Source organism: Dermacentor silvarum, chromosome 1 (assembly GCF_013339745.2).
Source record: "Dermacentor silvarum isolate Dsil-2018 chromosome 1, BIME_Dsil_1.4, whole genome shotgun sequence".
NCBI lineage: Eukaryota > Metazoa > Arthropoda > Arachnida > Ixodida > Ixodidae > Dermacentor > Dermacentor silvarum.
This window is the reverse complement of record NC_051154.1, coordinates 165,617,072-165,631,163: the sequence shown is the minus strand read 5'-3', so window position 1 is coordinate 165,631,163 and position 14,092 is coordinate 165,617,072. Positions and strand designations below refer to the sequence as shown.

The 14,092-nt window shown below is 44.0% G+C and overlaps 1 protein-coding gene across 4 annotated transcripts in view; it reads right to left on the bottom strand.

Moving 5' to 3' along the window:
* The window catches only part of LOC119436368 (F-box only protein 7-like), a 56,070-nt gene that overhangs the window by 17,871 nt on the left and 24,107 nt on the right, over positions 1–14,092 (bottom strand). For 3 of the 4 annotated variants that reach the window (XM_037703186.2, XM_049657205.1, XM_037703188.2), the window contains 6 exons: positions 10,807–10,890; positions 10,337–10,432; positions 7,100–7,152; positions 6,862–6,988; positions 6,729–6,769; positions 5,560–5,737 (listed from right to left, as the gene is read on the bottom strand). In XM_037703186.2, coding sequence (XP_037559114.1) covers positions 5,560–5,737; positions 6,729–6,769; positions 6,862–6,988; positions 7,100–7,152; positions 10,337–10,432; positions 10,807–10,890 — 579 coding nt within the window. The remainder of the gene's footprint in view (positions 1–5,559; positions 5,738–6,728; positions 6,770–6,861; positions 6,989–7,099; positions 7,153–10,336; positions 10,433–10,806; positions 10,891–14,092) is intronic. The other variant, XM_037703187.2, reaches the window with a different exon arrangement.

Sequence of the window (14,092 nt, the reverse complement as noted above, 5' to 3'; positions counted from 1 at the left end):
CATATTTTGGCTATCTAACGCATTTATTGGCAGCTCTATTATATTAAAAGATTAAACACAGCTCTCAAGTCAAGTTTTCTTGCAGGTAACTACGCAGAACATGTATGAACGAATAATAAATGTGCTCCCGTTTTGATTCGGATAATTTAGAGCAGGCGTAGTTTTCGCAAAGCATCAAGGCTTGCACGGTCACCAAAGACGCTCATGTATTGCCATGAGTCACTCCTTGTACTTGTCCTCTTTAAGCCAGCAGTCTCTGAAGAGCTGTTTGTACATTTTGCTCTTGTCTGCCATGTTGTCCAAGTGTCTAATAATCCTAAAACCATATGTACACCACAGTCTCAAATTACTTTTCGCAATCAGAGCAATGATAAAGAGGAATTAGCAACCACACATAAAAAAGCTAAGTGTTCGACAAAGCACTGCAAAACGATATCTGGAGTCAGTGGCCGCAGAGACAATCCGATGACTGCAGGATCACGATGTGGCCGTCCCGATGAATGGAGCATGGTCGATCCACCGCACTGGCTCAGCATCAGTAGCGTCGAAACCCCAGAGGTCGCACGGTAGCGCTTCTCGAAAACAAAACTAAGGCACAGGTTGATAACCGGCGATCATCGCTTCTTATTTATAGGGCATGGCGTATTTGTTAGTTCGTTTACACCAAAGCATACAGGTGCACAAACATCTAACATCGGCGGTACAAGCGCCCTCTCACTCTGCCGCCAGGGCACGCGTCCTCATTGGTCTGGAGGCAAGGAAGCCTCCAGAAAACACGTAGAATTTTTTTGTCATCCGGACACAGGTGCATGCGATTGATGAGGAGAGGGAGAAATTTGAACGAGCAAGACTGTGCTCGCTATGGCTGTCATCAGTGGATATTTCTGAGATGTTCTTGCACATTCTATGGCGTGAGTGCATCAGTCTTTGTTCGCGTTGCTCTAGCTTCCTAAATAAGCTGCGCCGATTTCTTTGACACTGGTGAAAAATTTGCTTATTTCACATGGAAGCAAAAACGGTAGTAACATCAACACAGGACAGTGCACCGGAGAGGGAAGAACAAACAAGGGGCATTAAGGCGAGTAAATAAACGCAAAATGCCCCCCAACCTACCCTCGGTTTCTGTTTACCAACCAATGCATTCAATCTTTGGAATCAATTTCTATCACGTGCCTTCTTTCTGCCCATGACCGGCCGTGATGGTGATGCAGTTGGAGCAGCTATAGTTTGGATGGCACGTGAAATGAGTAGAAACACCAGGCTCCCATCCGTGAAAGCAGCCTAGGCACGCCGCGCTTTCGCGGCCAATAATGGCACCTTTTGTGGGTTTGAATTGATCACATTCGATGGAAACCGGATTAAGGCAGAGGGTGCTGCTTGTGGTTGGAAGCGTCACACATATCCCGAATTCCGGCGGCCCCTCTTCCATCCGCTCGGCGCTCAGCGCGCGTGATCCGCAGAGGAAGTCGGATGCTGGGGTGTGGGGTGCCTCGCGGTTGCCGCGCAGAAACCTAAAGTGTCTGAGCGTGCTGTGTCCACGTGCTGTTTGAATAATAGATATGCTGCCACATGCATACGCATGCATGTACAATATTGTACCGTGAGCATTAATTCGATGCCCATCGGAGACCCTGCGCGATAAGCGACACCCGTCAGAAGCCGCATCGCCTCTCCTTTGTTTATGTGCTCTTTTCCCCAGTGACACAGCGAGGTAGAGCCGTTCGCAGTGTTCTTTGTATTACTGCCTCCTCTCTCTCTTTTCAATGATTTCCTCCTTTCTCTCAAGACGCGATATTGACCCTTTTCGCGGAGAAGGTTGTTGTAGAGAAACGAGATGGCGCTTACGGCGGCGCACCATACGTCTCCTCAGCGACCGCGCACGAATACGAAACCATTACCGCTTTTACCTCGCTTCTGTGCGATCAGCTGTCGGAAATGCAACTGAGTTTTCGCTAATGCACTGTGCTCCATTCACTCTGTTTTGAATCCTGTGGATTGAAGATGTGCACAGAAGTTGGCTGCAAAAATAGTGACTGGCATATTAAGGAATGTAATGAATATGTGGGGCCAAGTTCGCGGACCGCTGCTGCAATTGTCCGTACGTGTTTCCGGCACTTCGAGATGTACGGCTTTCCTCGAGGATACACAAATTTGCTCATCCACGAGCGTTGTATTTCTAACCTTCAAAGAAAGGGCTTCAGTCCCGGTATGTCAGCAAGAGTGAGTACCGTTCGTTAAACAATGATAACGGGAGTAGCGCTGCTTCCTGTCATAGTAGGTTTCGCGCACAGTATTTACACACATCTACCCAAACCAGCACGGAAACTTACACCCACTCTTTCGCCAACGTGTCAAGAATAAGTGAATGGGCGCACACTTGAATATATGCACACTATATGCACACTATATGCGCACAATAAGTGACGGTACTACACCAATAGCTCACAAATGGTCGAAGCTGAATGTTTCGTGACAGTCCACAAGAGTAGGCGAGTTACTAGCGATAATATATCTTTGTTACAAGGTATTAACAATGTACAAAACAGTTACGTTGCAAGCCTTGGGCACAGCAAGAACAAATCTATCAGAACTGAGCACACCCACCAGCAGCAATTAGGCAGAAAATGATCAGATAGTGACCGCACCGAGGAACCAGACTGAGTCAGAGACATGACAAGCCGCTGCTTCAAAATATTTGCCAAATAAAGAACGAAGACCAAAACACCATAATCCTGATTCAATTCATGAGCTGAAAGTTTGGATAGTTTCGAATACATACTTAGCCCGCTTTTAGAGCAAGCACCATATACGCTGCTCGCGCCGTTTGGACATAGCTTAATCAGCTCCGAAAGCGCTTTTGCATGTTCTCTGAAACTGCGGCCAAAGCTTCGTGTCGTCCACCCAGTCACTGTCTACGATATCTCCTAAAACAGAGGTTTGCAAGGCCGCACCGGCATCATACACATCCATTGTAAACATGGGGAGGCAGTTGAGGCAAGCAATGGACGCATCACCATGTGATCAAACATGGCAGCGCCCACGGGATCACTGCGAAAAGGGTCAATATCTTGGTCTGGTTTGCATCTTCTCGAAAAGCTACTAGATGGCGCAGTATGCCTAACCTTCAACTGCAACATGTGTGGCATTTGTGTAGCAAGTATTTTTTCACACCAGAATAATGATTCCGAAATGTCGCTAGACTAAAGCTAGACTTCGCTAAAATAGCTAGATTAGGAGCTGGATTTTGAAAAAAGGAGCTAAAACAGTGACTCGTTGATGATGATGACGATCTATGCCGCCTTCCCCTTTGTATCGGGTGATCAACGATAGTTCGGATCTGGCACTCATAAGAAGACTCCAGTTAAAAATAAGAGTACATATAAACACCAAACTAACAATGAAAAAGAACAACAGAAAACTATCACTTGAAAAACCAGGAAACGGAAACGAAAATGGGGAACAATCGGTTCACCCCATGCTCATGTCGGAGTTCACATATGCGATTGTACACTTTACTGAATCAGTTCACTGACTTGTATGGATTTCTCTGGAGCGCCACCAAAATTCTAATCTCCTCTTTGTCACCTCTACCACTTCCCACTGCTGGTCCTGTCCCTCCGAGCGAAAGCCCATCGCCATTGCCATTGCTTCGTTGTCGTCCGTGACCATGCCGGGGCTGTCGGCTCCAGAGCTGGCAAGGTTCATCGCTACTGGCGGTAGAGTCCCACGACACTCCATAACAATATGCCTTATTGTTTCATCAGAGCTGTTGCAAAGGGGGCAGGTGGCGATCGATAAGTATAACTGTGGCCGGCAGCTAGGATGACTATGACTGCATTCATTTTCATCCCACTCCCCTCTCCCTCATGTGCCAGAAAGGAAGCTGCTACTTCGGGACATATGTGCTAAATAGGTGACAGATGGACTGATGATGAAAGTAAGCACCTATAAACAGATATAAACAGATACAACTGTAGTATATTAATTACTATGGTGATCCAAAGCTGCATTTTCGAAAGCCTCAAGCACCAGGTACTAAGAAGAGCTTTGACATTGGAAGTTCAGGGGGTGTTAACTAGACACCTATACACATGCACACAAGTACACATGCTCACAAGTACACAAGTACACAAATACACAAGCTAAAGCTAAGAAATAAACATAAGCTAAAAAAAAGCTAGAATTAAACCACATGCAAGTTCAAGTCTTAAAATCACTTCAGGAACCTACATAAATTATGAGCTTTCCAAGCTCCTACACAGAATAGAACCTCATGCAAAATTCTTTAGTGTGTGCTTATGCACACATCTTGTTCAAGCCAACCAAAATGACCATCCTCACACCTCAACAGAAAATGAGGCTAAAGCACTCTTCCTCGCTCTCTCCTGGCCCACAAAACTTTAATTCAACGCCATCAACTGCAACATGCAGGAAAGTGCACTTTTTGGTATTTCACATCAAGCACATACTTTTTAGCATTATTTCACACCTAATGCAACTGTTTTACTTACTTACATTGGAAGATCAGGTGGTGTTACCTGGACACCTGCTAGTTATCGCAGTGTCATGGTTTAACAGTCTTGATGCCATGAGTTAGCTTACGAGGGTTTATTGGCAAGTTGCCTACTCCTAAGCTCACATACTACACAACGGCTGCAGATAAAAGGGCGTTTTACATCCTCATTTTGGCAGTGAAGAGCACTGGCCAGCAGTCTCAGGGTTATTCTTTTACACATACACAAATACCCAAGAAAGCCGATGGAAGGATAAACACTGCAGCAGTTTAATTGGTAAAGCACCGCAGATGTTATGCAGAAGATGTGCATTCAGCTTTCACCTGCCACAAGTTTTCCTTTTACCTGATTATTTCAACATTTCAATTAAACATAACAGATTTCCCCTATGCTTTCTCTGGCTTCATTGTCTGTTTCTTCATATGGTTGTGACTAACTAAAGATCAAGCCCTTCAAGTCTCCATTCTTCTCACACAGTTCAACAAAGTGTCTTGAGTCAAGTCTTGTCACAAATTATGTCTCTTCTGTTATGTCCTGTGTATTAGCACAATGTTTTTTACTCTGTTTATATCTGTCAAGCCCAGGCCGCCGCCGGAAGCCAACTGATTCCGGCCGACGTCTAGGGGGGAGGTAGACGGTGAAAGGGGGAGCTGCGTCTCACCCCGATCACCCATACTCTCTGACGGGTGCAAATAAAGTGCTTTCTCTCTCTCTCTACTCTGAAAACCCATGGCTGTCATTTAACAGAGAAATTTCTATGCTCAATGCTCGTCACATGGCCATGGAAGCAAAGAACAAAATAATGAGGAGGAAGAGAGAAGTGTAACAAAAAAGAAAAAGAAAGAATAAGAAAATCAAACAGAAGAAAGAAGGCACTGTTCTCAAGAGGACTTAACCACTGTCCACCTCAACATGTTATCAGAACAGTGGAGTAATCACAGATGCCCACCATTGCTCTCTCTTTGCATAACAGAATAAGAGCCTTGCAATCTCTGCTTTAATTAGGCCCACGAGAAGACAAAAACGAAGCAGTAAAGACACTCACGCATGAACATATCGAAGTCGAAGTCGTCGTCACTAATCTGGGGCACTGGGGGCAGCAGAAAGGGACGGTGAGTGTTTCGAAGGGGGTTGGGCATTACTAGGCGCACCTGCATGCGTGGCAGTATCCGTAGAGCATGTTCCTGCTGCTCCTTGCGCAGCAAGTACTCCCGCTTGTATCTCTGCAGCAGGCAGGCATATGTACCTACAGCTCATAAAAACACCACTAAAAGTCGCTATTCCCTAGTCACAAGTGCAACACAACAGCAAATTAAGATAACTGCTAATGATATCTGCAAGTATATGGACTGCCAAGGCTAAATCGTCATGTAATTGCCCTCATCCAAATAACTGAACACATTCACAGCAACAGCAGTTGCAACATGCCTTAATTTACAGCAGAGCTGTTAGAAAGAGAAGTTTGTGGACAAAAGAATGGCAGGGACAAAGCACTACAGTTCTACTGTTCCATGTGTCTTTTTATGCATTGTTTTGCTACAACAGATTAATAATTTTCCTAAACCTACACACCTTTACCAGGTTCCCATTAGCAAAAGTGTACACTTGTGCCTAAGCTGGATTTATCATTTATTGAAAGGAAGCTGTATAGCAACAAAAGCCCATGCATGCACCTCAATGCTTGAGTCAGTTAACCACAGATTTTGAGCGAAGTGGAATGTTGGCCTCCTTGAGTTGTGAGAGATTCTTGATTAACTACCAGGGTAATAATGTGCATGAAAACTTACAAATCAATATGCGCATTCCTGCACACAGGTTTTTGCTGTGTGCTAAAGCTAATAAGGAAATATAAGCTCAAAGAAAAAGCTAAAAAAAGAAGCTAGAACCACACGCAAGTTCAAGTCTTACAATCACTTCAAGAACCTGCATAAATTACGAGCATTCCAAGTTCCTATGCAGAACAGAACCTCATGCAAAATTCTTCAAGTGTGCTTATGCACACATCTTGTTCAAGACAACCAAAATGGTCATCCTCGAACCCCAATAGATAATGAGGCTAAAGCACTCTTTCTTGCTCTCTCCTAGCACACAAAACTTAAATCCACCACCATCAACTGCAACATGCAGGAAAGAGCACTTCTTGGTATTTCCCATAAAGCACATTCTTTTTAGCATTACTTCACACCAATGCAATTTATTTACTTGCCAACATACCTCTCTCCAGTCAGACACATTGTCAGTTGGCGACACTTCCACTGTAAATAAAGACAAGTAACAGCCTTAAGCAACACTGCCAGAAATATTAAAGAAAGTAAAGTTTTCTTTTTTCATAAAAAAAAAGGCATACCAGAGGGAAAGTTCTTCAAAAACAGCTTCCGCCAAAGTACAGGATGGGACGCCAATTCAAATAAATCTGTGTTGACTCTAGATGCAGCAAGCAGGTCTCGCACATTCAGGTAACCCAGAATAAGGAGCTAATGAGCAAAAGAGAGCACATTCAATCAAGGTGACGCCCAGAAAGTCTAGCAATAGAATGGCATCATAAAAAATAAACGTCAAGAGGCTTAAAAATAATTGCCATGTACCTGGATTTCAGAGCTCAAGGTCATGAATCCAAAAGTGGGAGCAACATTTGTGACTGAAAACAATAAAAATTATGCAAATTACTTTCCAGGTATTCACTATATGCAAAAATGCAAGCATTTTCTAAAAGTGCAAACAATGTTGAAGAAAATCCTGAAATTCTTGGCCACTCAAACCAACAATTATTGAGAACAGCAACTGCATTCTTTGCAAATCATTTCAATCTGTTCACTTGACTGCCACTAAGAACAATGTAATACTTTACTTATTTCAAGAAATTAGAATCCAGACTCCCTGCAACCTGGGTTTTATGCCAATTTACCATAGTTGAACATGTAGGACCCCCCCCCCCCCCTTTTTTTTTTCGGAATCTTGGCAGGGTGTGGCTCTTACACAAGTAGAGGGTATGACTGTTGCGCTTGTGGTGTATGTGGGGCGTGTGTGCTTTGAGCCAGCGTGCGTGCCGGTGGCAGCATTTGCTGTGGTGCTTTGAATTTGATGGACGCTTCCAGGAATCGCTGACAGATGGTGACGGACACTGTGATGGATTCAGTCACCGTAGTGGTGTTTTTGACGCAGTGCAGTGCGGTTGGCGCAGTTACCATGCTGGGATTGTCTAAATAACGACGTTGAAAATGACTACCCACTAAAACAGGGGACGACGTCACGAATGATGTGCATAGTATAACGCAAACACTTGCTGCACACTACGCACACGTTCATTTAAGATTCAGTTTGGATCTATTCTTAGTTGCTCCCCCTATCGATGTCACTCGATCCCGTTTTCACCAGAGCTCACTGCAGTAGAACCTCATTGATACGATCCCAGTTCATATGATTCCCGGCGCCAATGTTTGTGATTGTTAACACAAAAAATTACATAACACAATTGCTCCTCTTTTTTACCAGTTAATATGTTCCTGGAAAACAGGATCTTTCGGCACCAATGTAGAATACATCACCAAACTATGATCATATGATCAATGTTTGCTAGATCGCTGATCCCATGTGAACTGATATGATTGCTAGATACCAGGTGAACAAGGAAAGGCACGAGGCATGTGCAATCTAGAGCAGTAGGCACCTGCCACAGCAGCTTCCTCGCCCTACTCGCCCGCCAGTGTAACGTGAAACTACCGGCACGCACTCAGTTTCCTCTTCTGGTAGCGGCAATTCTCCTAACAGGTTGTCACACGTCACATTCACAGCTATTGCTATCAACCCTATTGTAATAAGAACCTTCACCTGTTTCACAGTGCGTGGCATAGTAAGGCTGGAACCGTAATGCACTCTTTTAAAAGGCAATAACCCAAACGCGCCACCGTTCACTGTTGCAGGTGGCATGAAGTGAGTGTCATTCATATCTCACTCATGTCTCGCCAAGTGGGCATGTCAAACCTTCTCGCAAGAAATGCCCCACCCAAAGAAGCTGCTGACCCAGGCCAAATTCAAGGAGCACAAACGTAAACCTTGCAGAAGCCCCAAAAACGACAATGTGCGTCTCGGGCTGCTCCGGCCCCACCAGCCTGGCATGCATTGACATCTCGTGCTGTAACAATTCGCACAACACTTCACATTACCTTGATGTCAGTTACAGTCGAGTCTGCCAAATTTTTTTGTGACTTCGGATCATACATTTTCCCAGTTAGTGTGCTTTTTTTTTGCACTTTTTCCAAAATGTATGAACAAGGTTCTGCTGTACCTCACCAACACACTCCCAAAGATTGTTGTTTTCGGTGCCATCCATGCTGTTAAATGTTCCAACAACTTTAAAGATTTGGGGGATGCTTAAGCTTCGCCTTTAAGAGTGGAACATGATAGCATTCAAAGATCCCTGGCTACTTATCAGGCTTCCCGGCTACTGCAGCTTTCTTTTTTCTCTAACTTCACCTCTGCATGCGGCTGCCAAGGAGGCGAACGCCATCTGGATGGTGTTTTTGCAAACAGCAAACCGTGGTGCACTGCTGTATAAGTGGTAGAAATGCTGGAAAAGGGGCTTGAGTTTCCGCTCAAGATAATTAGGTTTTCTCGTATATTCAAATTACAATCTGACGCTATCACTTCTGCAGGTTGTGGTTACATCGTGCTTTTACGATTTTTCTGACGCATTTTGTTTTGAGAAATTCGATTAGTTCACCAGCACCTCTGTGCCACGTGGAGGGCCTGCGTGGTTGGGGTGGTTCGGGATTATTTTCTAGGCAGCGGACGGTGAGACCAACGCCAACGCTGAATTTTCTGCAACACGGGACGGGGCCTTTAACGCTATCACGTTAAATTGTTTAGTGACAGTATCTAATGACATCGAATGCCACGATGGTGGCTCGCTGAGGGCAACCGCGTCTAGCTTACATTTGGTGTGTTGCAGGCGCCAAAATCATAAGTAGTGGCGTCTACGTGAACATCCAAAGTCAAATTTGAACAGCAGGCCATGGTGACGTACAGTAGGTGGAGCGTTGTGGGCACGCCCTGCTCCACCATAGCCTTCGCAGTGCAATGCATTGAAGAAGGAGTGGAAGCACTGCGAAGGGGGTGTTTGATTGCCAATAACTCCGCTTCTGCTGAACGCATTGAAGTACTTTTTGCGGCAAAGTATTTCAGAAATAGCCTGTTTTAACTTCAAATGCATTTATCCACATCAATAAAAAGTGGTCCAGGGCCCCTTTAAGAGGATTGGTACGACAACGTGTCTACTCTTGCATTTTTTTTAGAAGTCTCATCGATACAAATACGACATAAGCATGCTTCCTATGTAAATGGAATGAAACAAGATTGCAATTTCTACACAGCCAAGAAAAATGCGAGTTATCAATAAACTATATGTATGTTATTGAGCTATGGCTTGCAGCAGTTAGTTAAGGCAAATGTCGACGGGTGTCGCCAGCTGTTTCATCTCTTTATGCATTTTATAAATAAAGAGTGCTGAACCCTGCCAAAATAGAGCATTATATGGCATGGTCTAAACATACATACAAAACTGAAATTCCATTTTGTGTTGCTTTAATTATGTGCCAATACCATGGCTACCAGCTTAAGATGCTTTAAACTTATCTGCAGTATTCTAACAAATCTCAAATATTACATGCCGCAAAACAAACAAAGTGGTCAGGATGTTTTAGTGCTCTGGGGCACAGTAAAAAGTGTGCCTCAGAGCAGAGAAAACTTCTCCAGTCATTGGCTTTGAACTAATCTATAACATCCTCTTGGCAATGATCACTGGCTGAGAGAAACATAATACAAACCACTTTGGGCCCATCCAAGCAGTGGAAGTGCCACAGAGTCCTTCACAACTCGTGACAATGTGGGGAGATTTTTATACACTTTGTTCGGCTCTGGATCTGAAGAAGAATTTTTTTAAAAAGTTACATATTTGGCTAAAGATATCACAATCACTATTAATAGAGGCTGCAGTACTAGTGTAAAATGCTATGTAAAAATGTCCATGCTCATAGCACAAAGATTATCAGAATTAATTGGAAGCCACCACCAGAACAGTAACTACTGATGCATAGTACTCTTAAAGAAATGCCTATTTTACAGCGCTACAATGTGACTTGCTTTGGATAATGCACACACTTGATTATACTAATTAATATTGATAAAAAACAGCTACTTTATCTTCTGCTCTACAATGTGCATGGTGCACAGGCATGAATCATTGCCACACAATAAGAAAAGCAAAATTGAGAATGAGATGTGCAGAGCCACCCACCTGACAGAAATGCTTTCTGGATGAAGTCTGAAATCCTCAAGTTAAGCGAGAAGCCTTCCGTGTTGTTTTCAAGTGCAACCAGTCCTAAAAAAGAAATAAATAGCAAACAAGAATGTTTTCATGAACTGTTCTTGATGGTTTTAGCAATTAGTTACAATTTAGCTACTGTCCGTCAGAGAACGTTACTATCCAAAGCCTCTCTGTGGTTCGATAACCATCTAGATTAATAAGATGCAGAATCTTATCTGCCACCAAAAAAAAAAAATTGCTTTTGAGTCTACTTAACCCATTAGCGCCCACTGTACTAGCACTAGTACACTTGGTTTCGCATCCCTACCTCTTGAACAGCTGATTATTTCGTTTTGGCTATTTCCGTTTCTCGTACCCAGAGGGCACACACACACATCCAAACACAGGGTAAAATCTACTGCTTCATCCATGTGTAATATTTTCGTGCCAATTCCAGCAAAAGTGCAGGCTCACGACCAATAGGGCTGAGTACTCGGTTTTCATTTATTTCTGCTTGCCTGCTTTATATATTTGTATTGAGCTTTTTATGGTGTTTAGTACATATGTTAAGAGTGTTAGAAACAAATGGTCAAATCTGTGGCTTTGTTTCAAAGAACGGGACACACATTCAAAGTTTGGTGTATTAGATATATATATATAGTACACTGGGCACTAGCAGATACAAATCGGCGCTTTCTTTTTCAGTTGTGTTCCAGCATGAATACAGAGTTTTTCTTTGGAAGAAAGTAATTTTGTTGCTTGTGCGATCCTCTGGATGAAGCTGGGAGTGCAGAAAACATTGAAGAGGACACCGATATTGTGATTGTGTAACCAGAACAAGCTGAAGATACGAGTGAGGAGGAAGGTGACGACGACAACATCGATGCTTTCTCCGTGAATGACGTCTGCTGTGATGGTAGGTTAGCAAAGCCTGCAACAATATTCCATGAAAATGGTTTCACCGGAATAGCATTATAGGACACCTTATCTGCACTCACGATGCCAGCATCGTTGATGCCATGCTTGCTGGGTGTCGCTACAGTAAAACCCCGGTGATACGATCATGGCTGGTACAAATTTTGGTGTGATACGAATTCGTAACAGTCCCCGGCCGAAATACATTGCGCACAATATGAAAAACATCGGCTGTTACGAACGCGTTGCCGCGCCGCTGCGGATCATACAAACGCGTGAGCAACGGCGGTGGCGGCCGAGGCAGCAGAGCGACCGGCGCAGACAAGCTGGCCCAGTGGCATATTGGCGGGATCCATAGTCGCCAAGCAACTGGCTACGTCATGTGGCTGCGCATTCACTTATTGGTTCCCCGTCGAGCGGACCGGGCTACATCGCAGCCTAGCTGATGCTTTGACGAGCGAGAAAGAAAAAAATGTTGCAGTTTCGCCTGAAAGGTGAAGCATCAATTGCGACAGCAAATTAGTAGAGAGCTATGAAGGATACCACTGCAGCAGCCACGACGGCCAAAACGCTCCCTGCACTCAACGTGCTGAAGCATTCAGTGGCGTGCGAAAACATTCGTGAGATCACGTGCACACACTTCTACGCCTTCCAGAAGGCAATTGTTGACGATTTGGGCAAGAAGAAAACACAAACAAATGGATAGTAGAACCCCGGGGATACATTTTTCACGGGACCGCGAAAAAAAAAAAAAAAAAAAGAATTTAAAAAAAAGAAGTCGCAGATTCGCCCAAAAGGTGAAGCAATGATTGCGATAGCAAATTAGTAGACAGCTGTATGAAGTAAGGATGGTAGCTTTATCGGCTGTATAAACTTGTAAACATTCGCTTACGAACTAAATTAACAAGCTCAGTGTCCCGCGTGCACAGGTAAACACGAACACATCTCGCTCGATCACTGCGGAAACTCGTCATAACGCTGGAGTAAGCGAAGCGTGGCAGCAGCAGCGAGCGAATTGCCCTTTACGCTGTCTTCAAAGCGAACTAAACGAAAGCACTAATCGAAAGCACAGCGCGTACTAAGCTATCAGGCACTAGGCGCACTTTGTCAACATTGCAGATCGTTTTGAAGATGAAGCCCGCGCAGGTGCGCACTTTGCGCACGTTGCAGATTGCTTTCAAGATACGGCGACCGCGCCATTTCGGCAACATGCTGGCTGCACCGCTAAATTTACGTGACTGCCACATTCAAACGCAACGTAAGAAAATTAGATTGGCGATGTATCAAGGGGAACTTGACACATGGAAGTCAATGTAGGATTTAGGTCACGACTGCAAAAACACGACGTAGCAGCCGGAAAAACGCAGCAGCGAGGAACGTATCAAGGGGTTCCACTATTAAGAATTTTTTCTGCTAAAAATTCTTGATTTGTGCAAGTTTTGATGATACGAATTTTGGGTGATACGAATATTTCACGCGACCCCGCGAGATTTGTATCACTGAGATTTTACTGTATATGTGTGTTTGGACGATAGTGGTGGATGGTGATGGTCGCTACCCCGAAAAAATCACGAAGCAGCTGCGATGCTGACCTTGTCACGCCCAAGCATAATGGAGATGTGAGAAGTGCACAGCCACTTTGTGCTTTAAAAAAGGGTTGATAACAAAAATTTTATACAAGCAGGTAGGAGCGTAATGACAACTGCATCGGCCATTGAATCCCCAGGCGCCCAGTGTACTAGATGTAGTACACCATTGTAACTTGAGAACGAATAAATATTCCCCGATAATTTTTTTTTGAAGACATGATATTTGTATTATTCTTTCATTATTCACAAATTTTGAATTGCATCGGCAGTTTTATCATGGGTCATAATGGGTTAACAGTCATGGGAAGCTGGCATAAGCACAACAGTGTGGCATTGCTACCCATCTTTTATTCCTGTGTCTTTTAAGGCGTGGTAAGAGAAACCTTTATGCTATACCAAAAGCACAATTTGACACTCCAGCTTAACTTCATACTACACTTTAATGTCTATAAAAGAAATCAAATTCTGTGATACTGTTGGGATACTTATGAGGCAAGCCATTGTGTGGGACTCTGGATTAATTTTGACCATTGGGGATTCTTTAACATTAACCTAATGCACAGTAACAGTACACATGTGTAAACGACCAAAGGTCTCGGCCAGCGCCCATACATTTCCCTGGGCTTAAACTTTTATTACTTCAATCCTGAAATTGGCCTTCACTGGATAATATGAACTTGGGTGCTCAGCATGCACACACCTAATCCTAATGGTGACTCCAGTGATGACCCAATAGCGGCCGCATCTGTCCTGGCAGTGCTTAGGGTACAGTG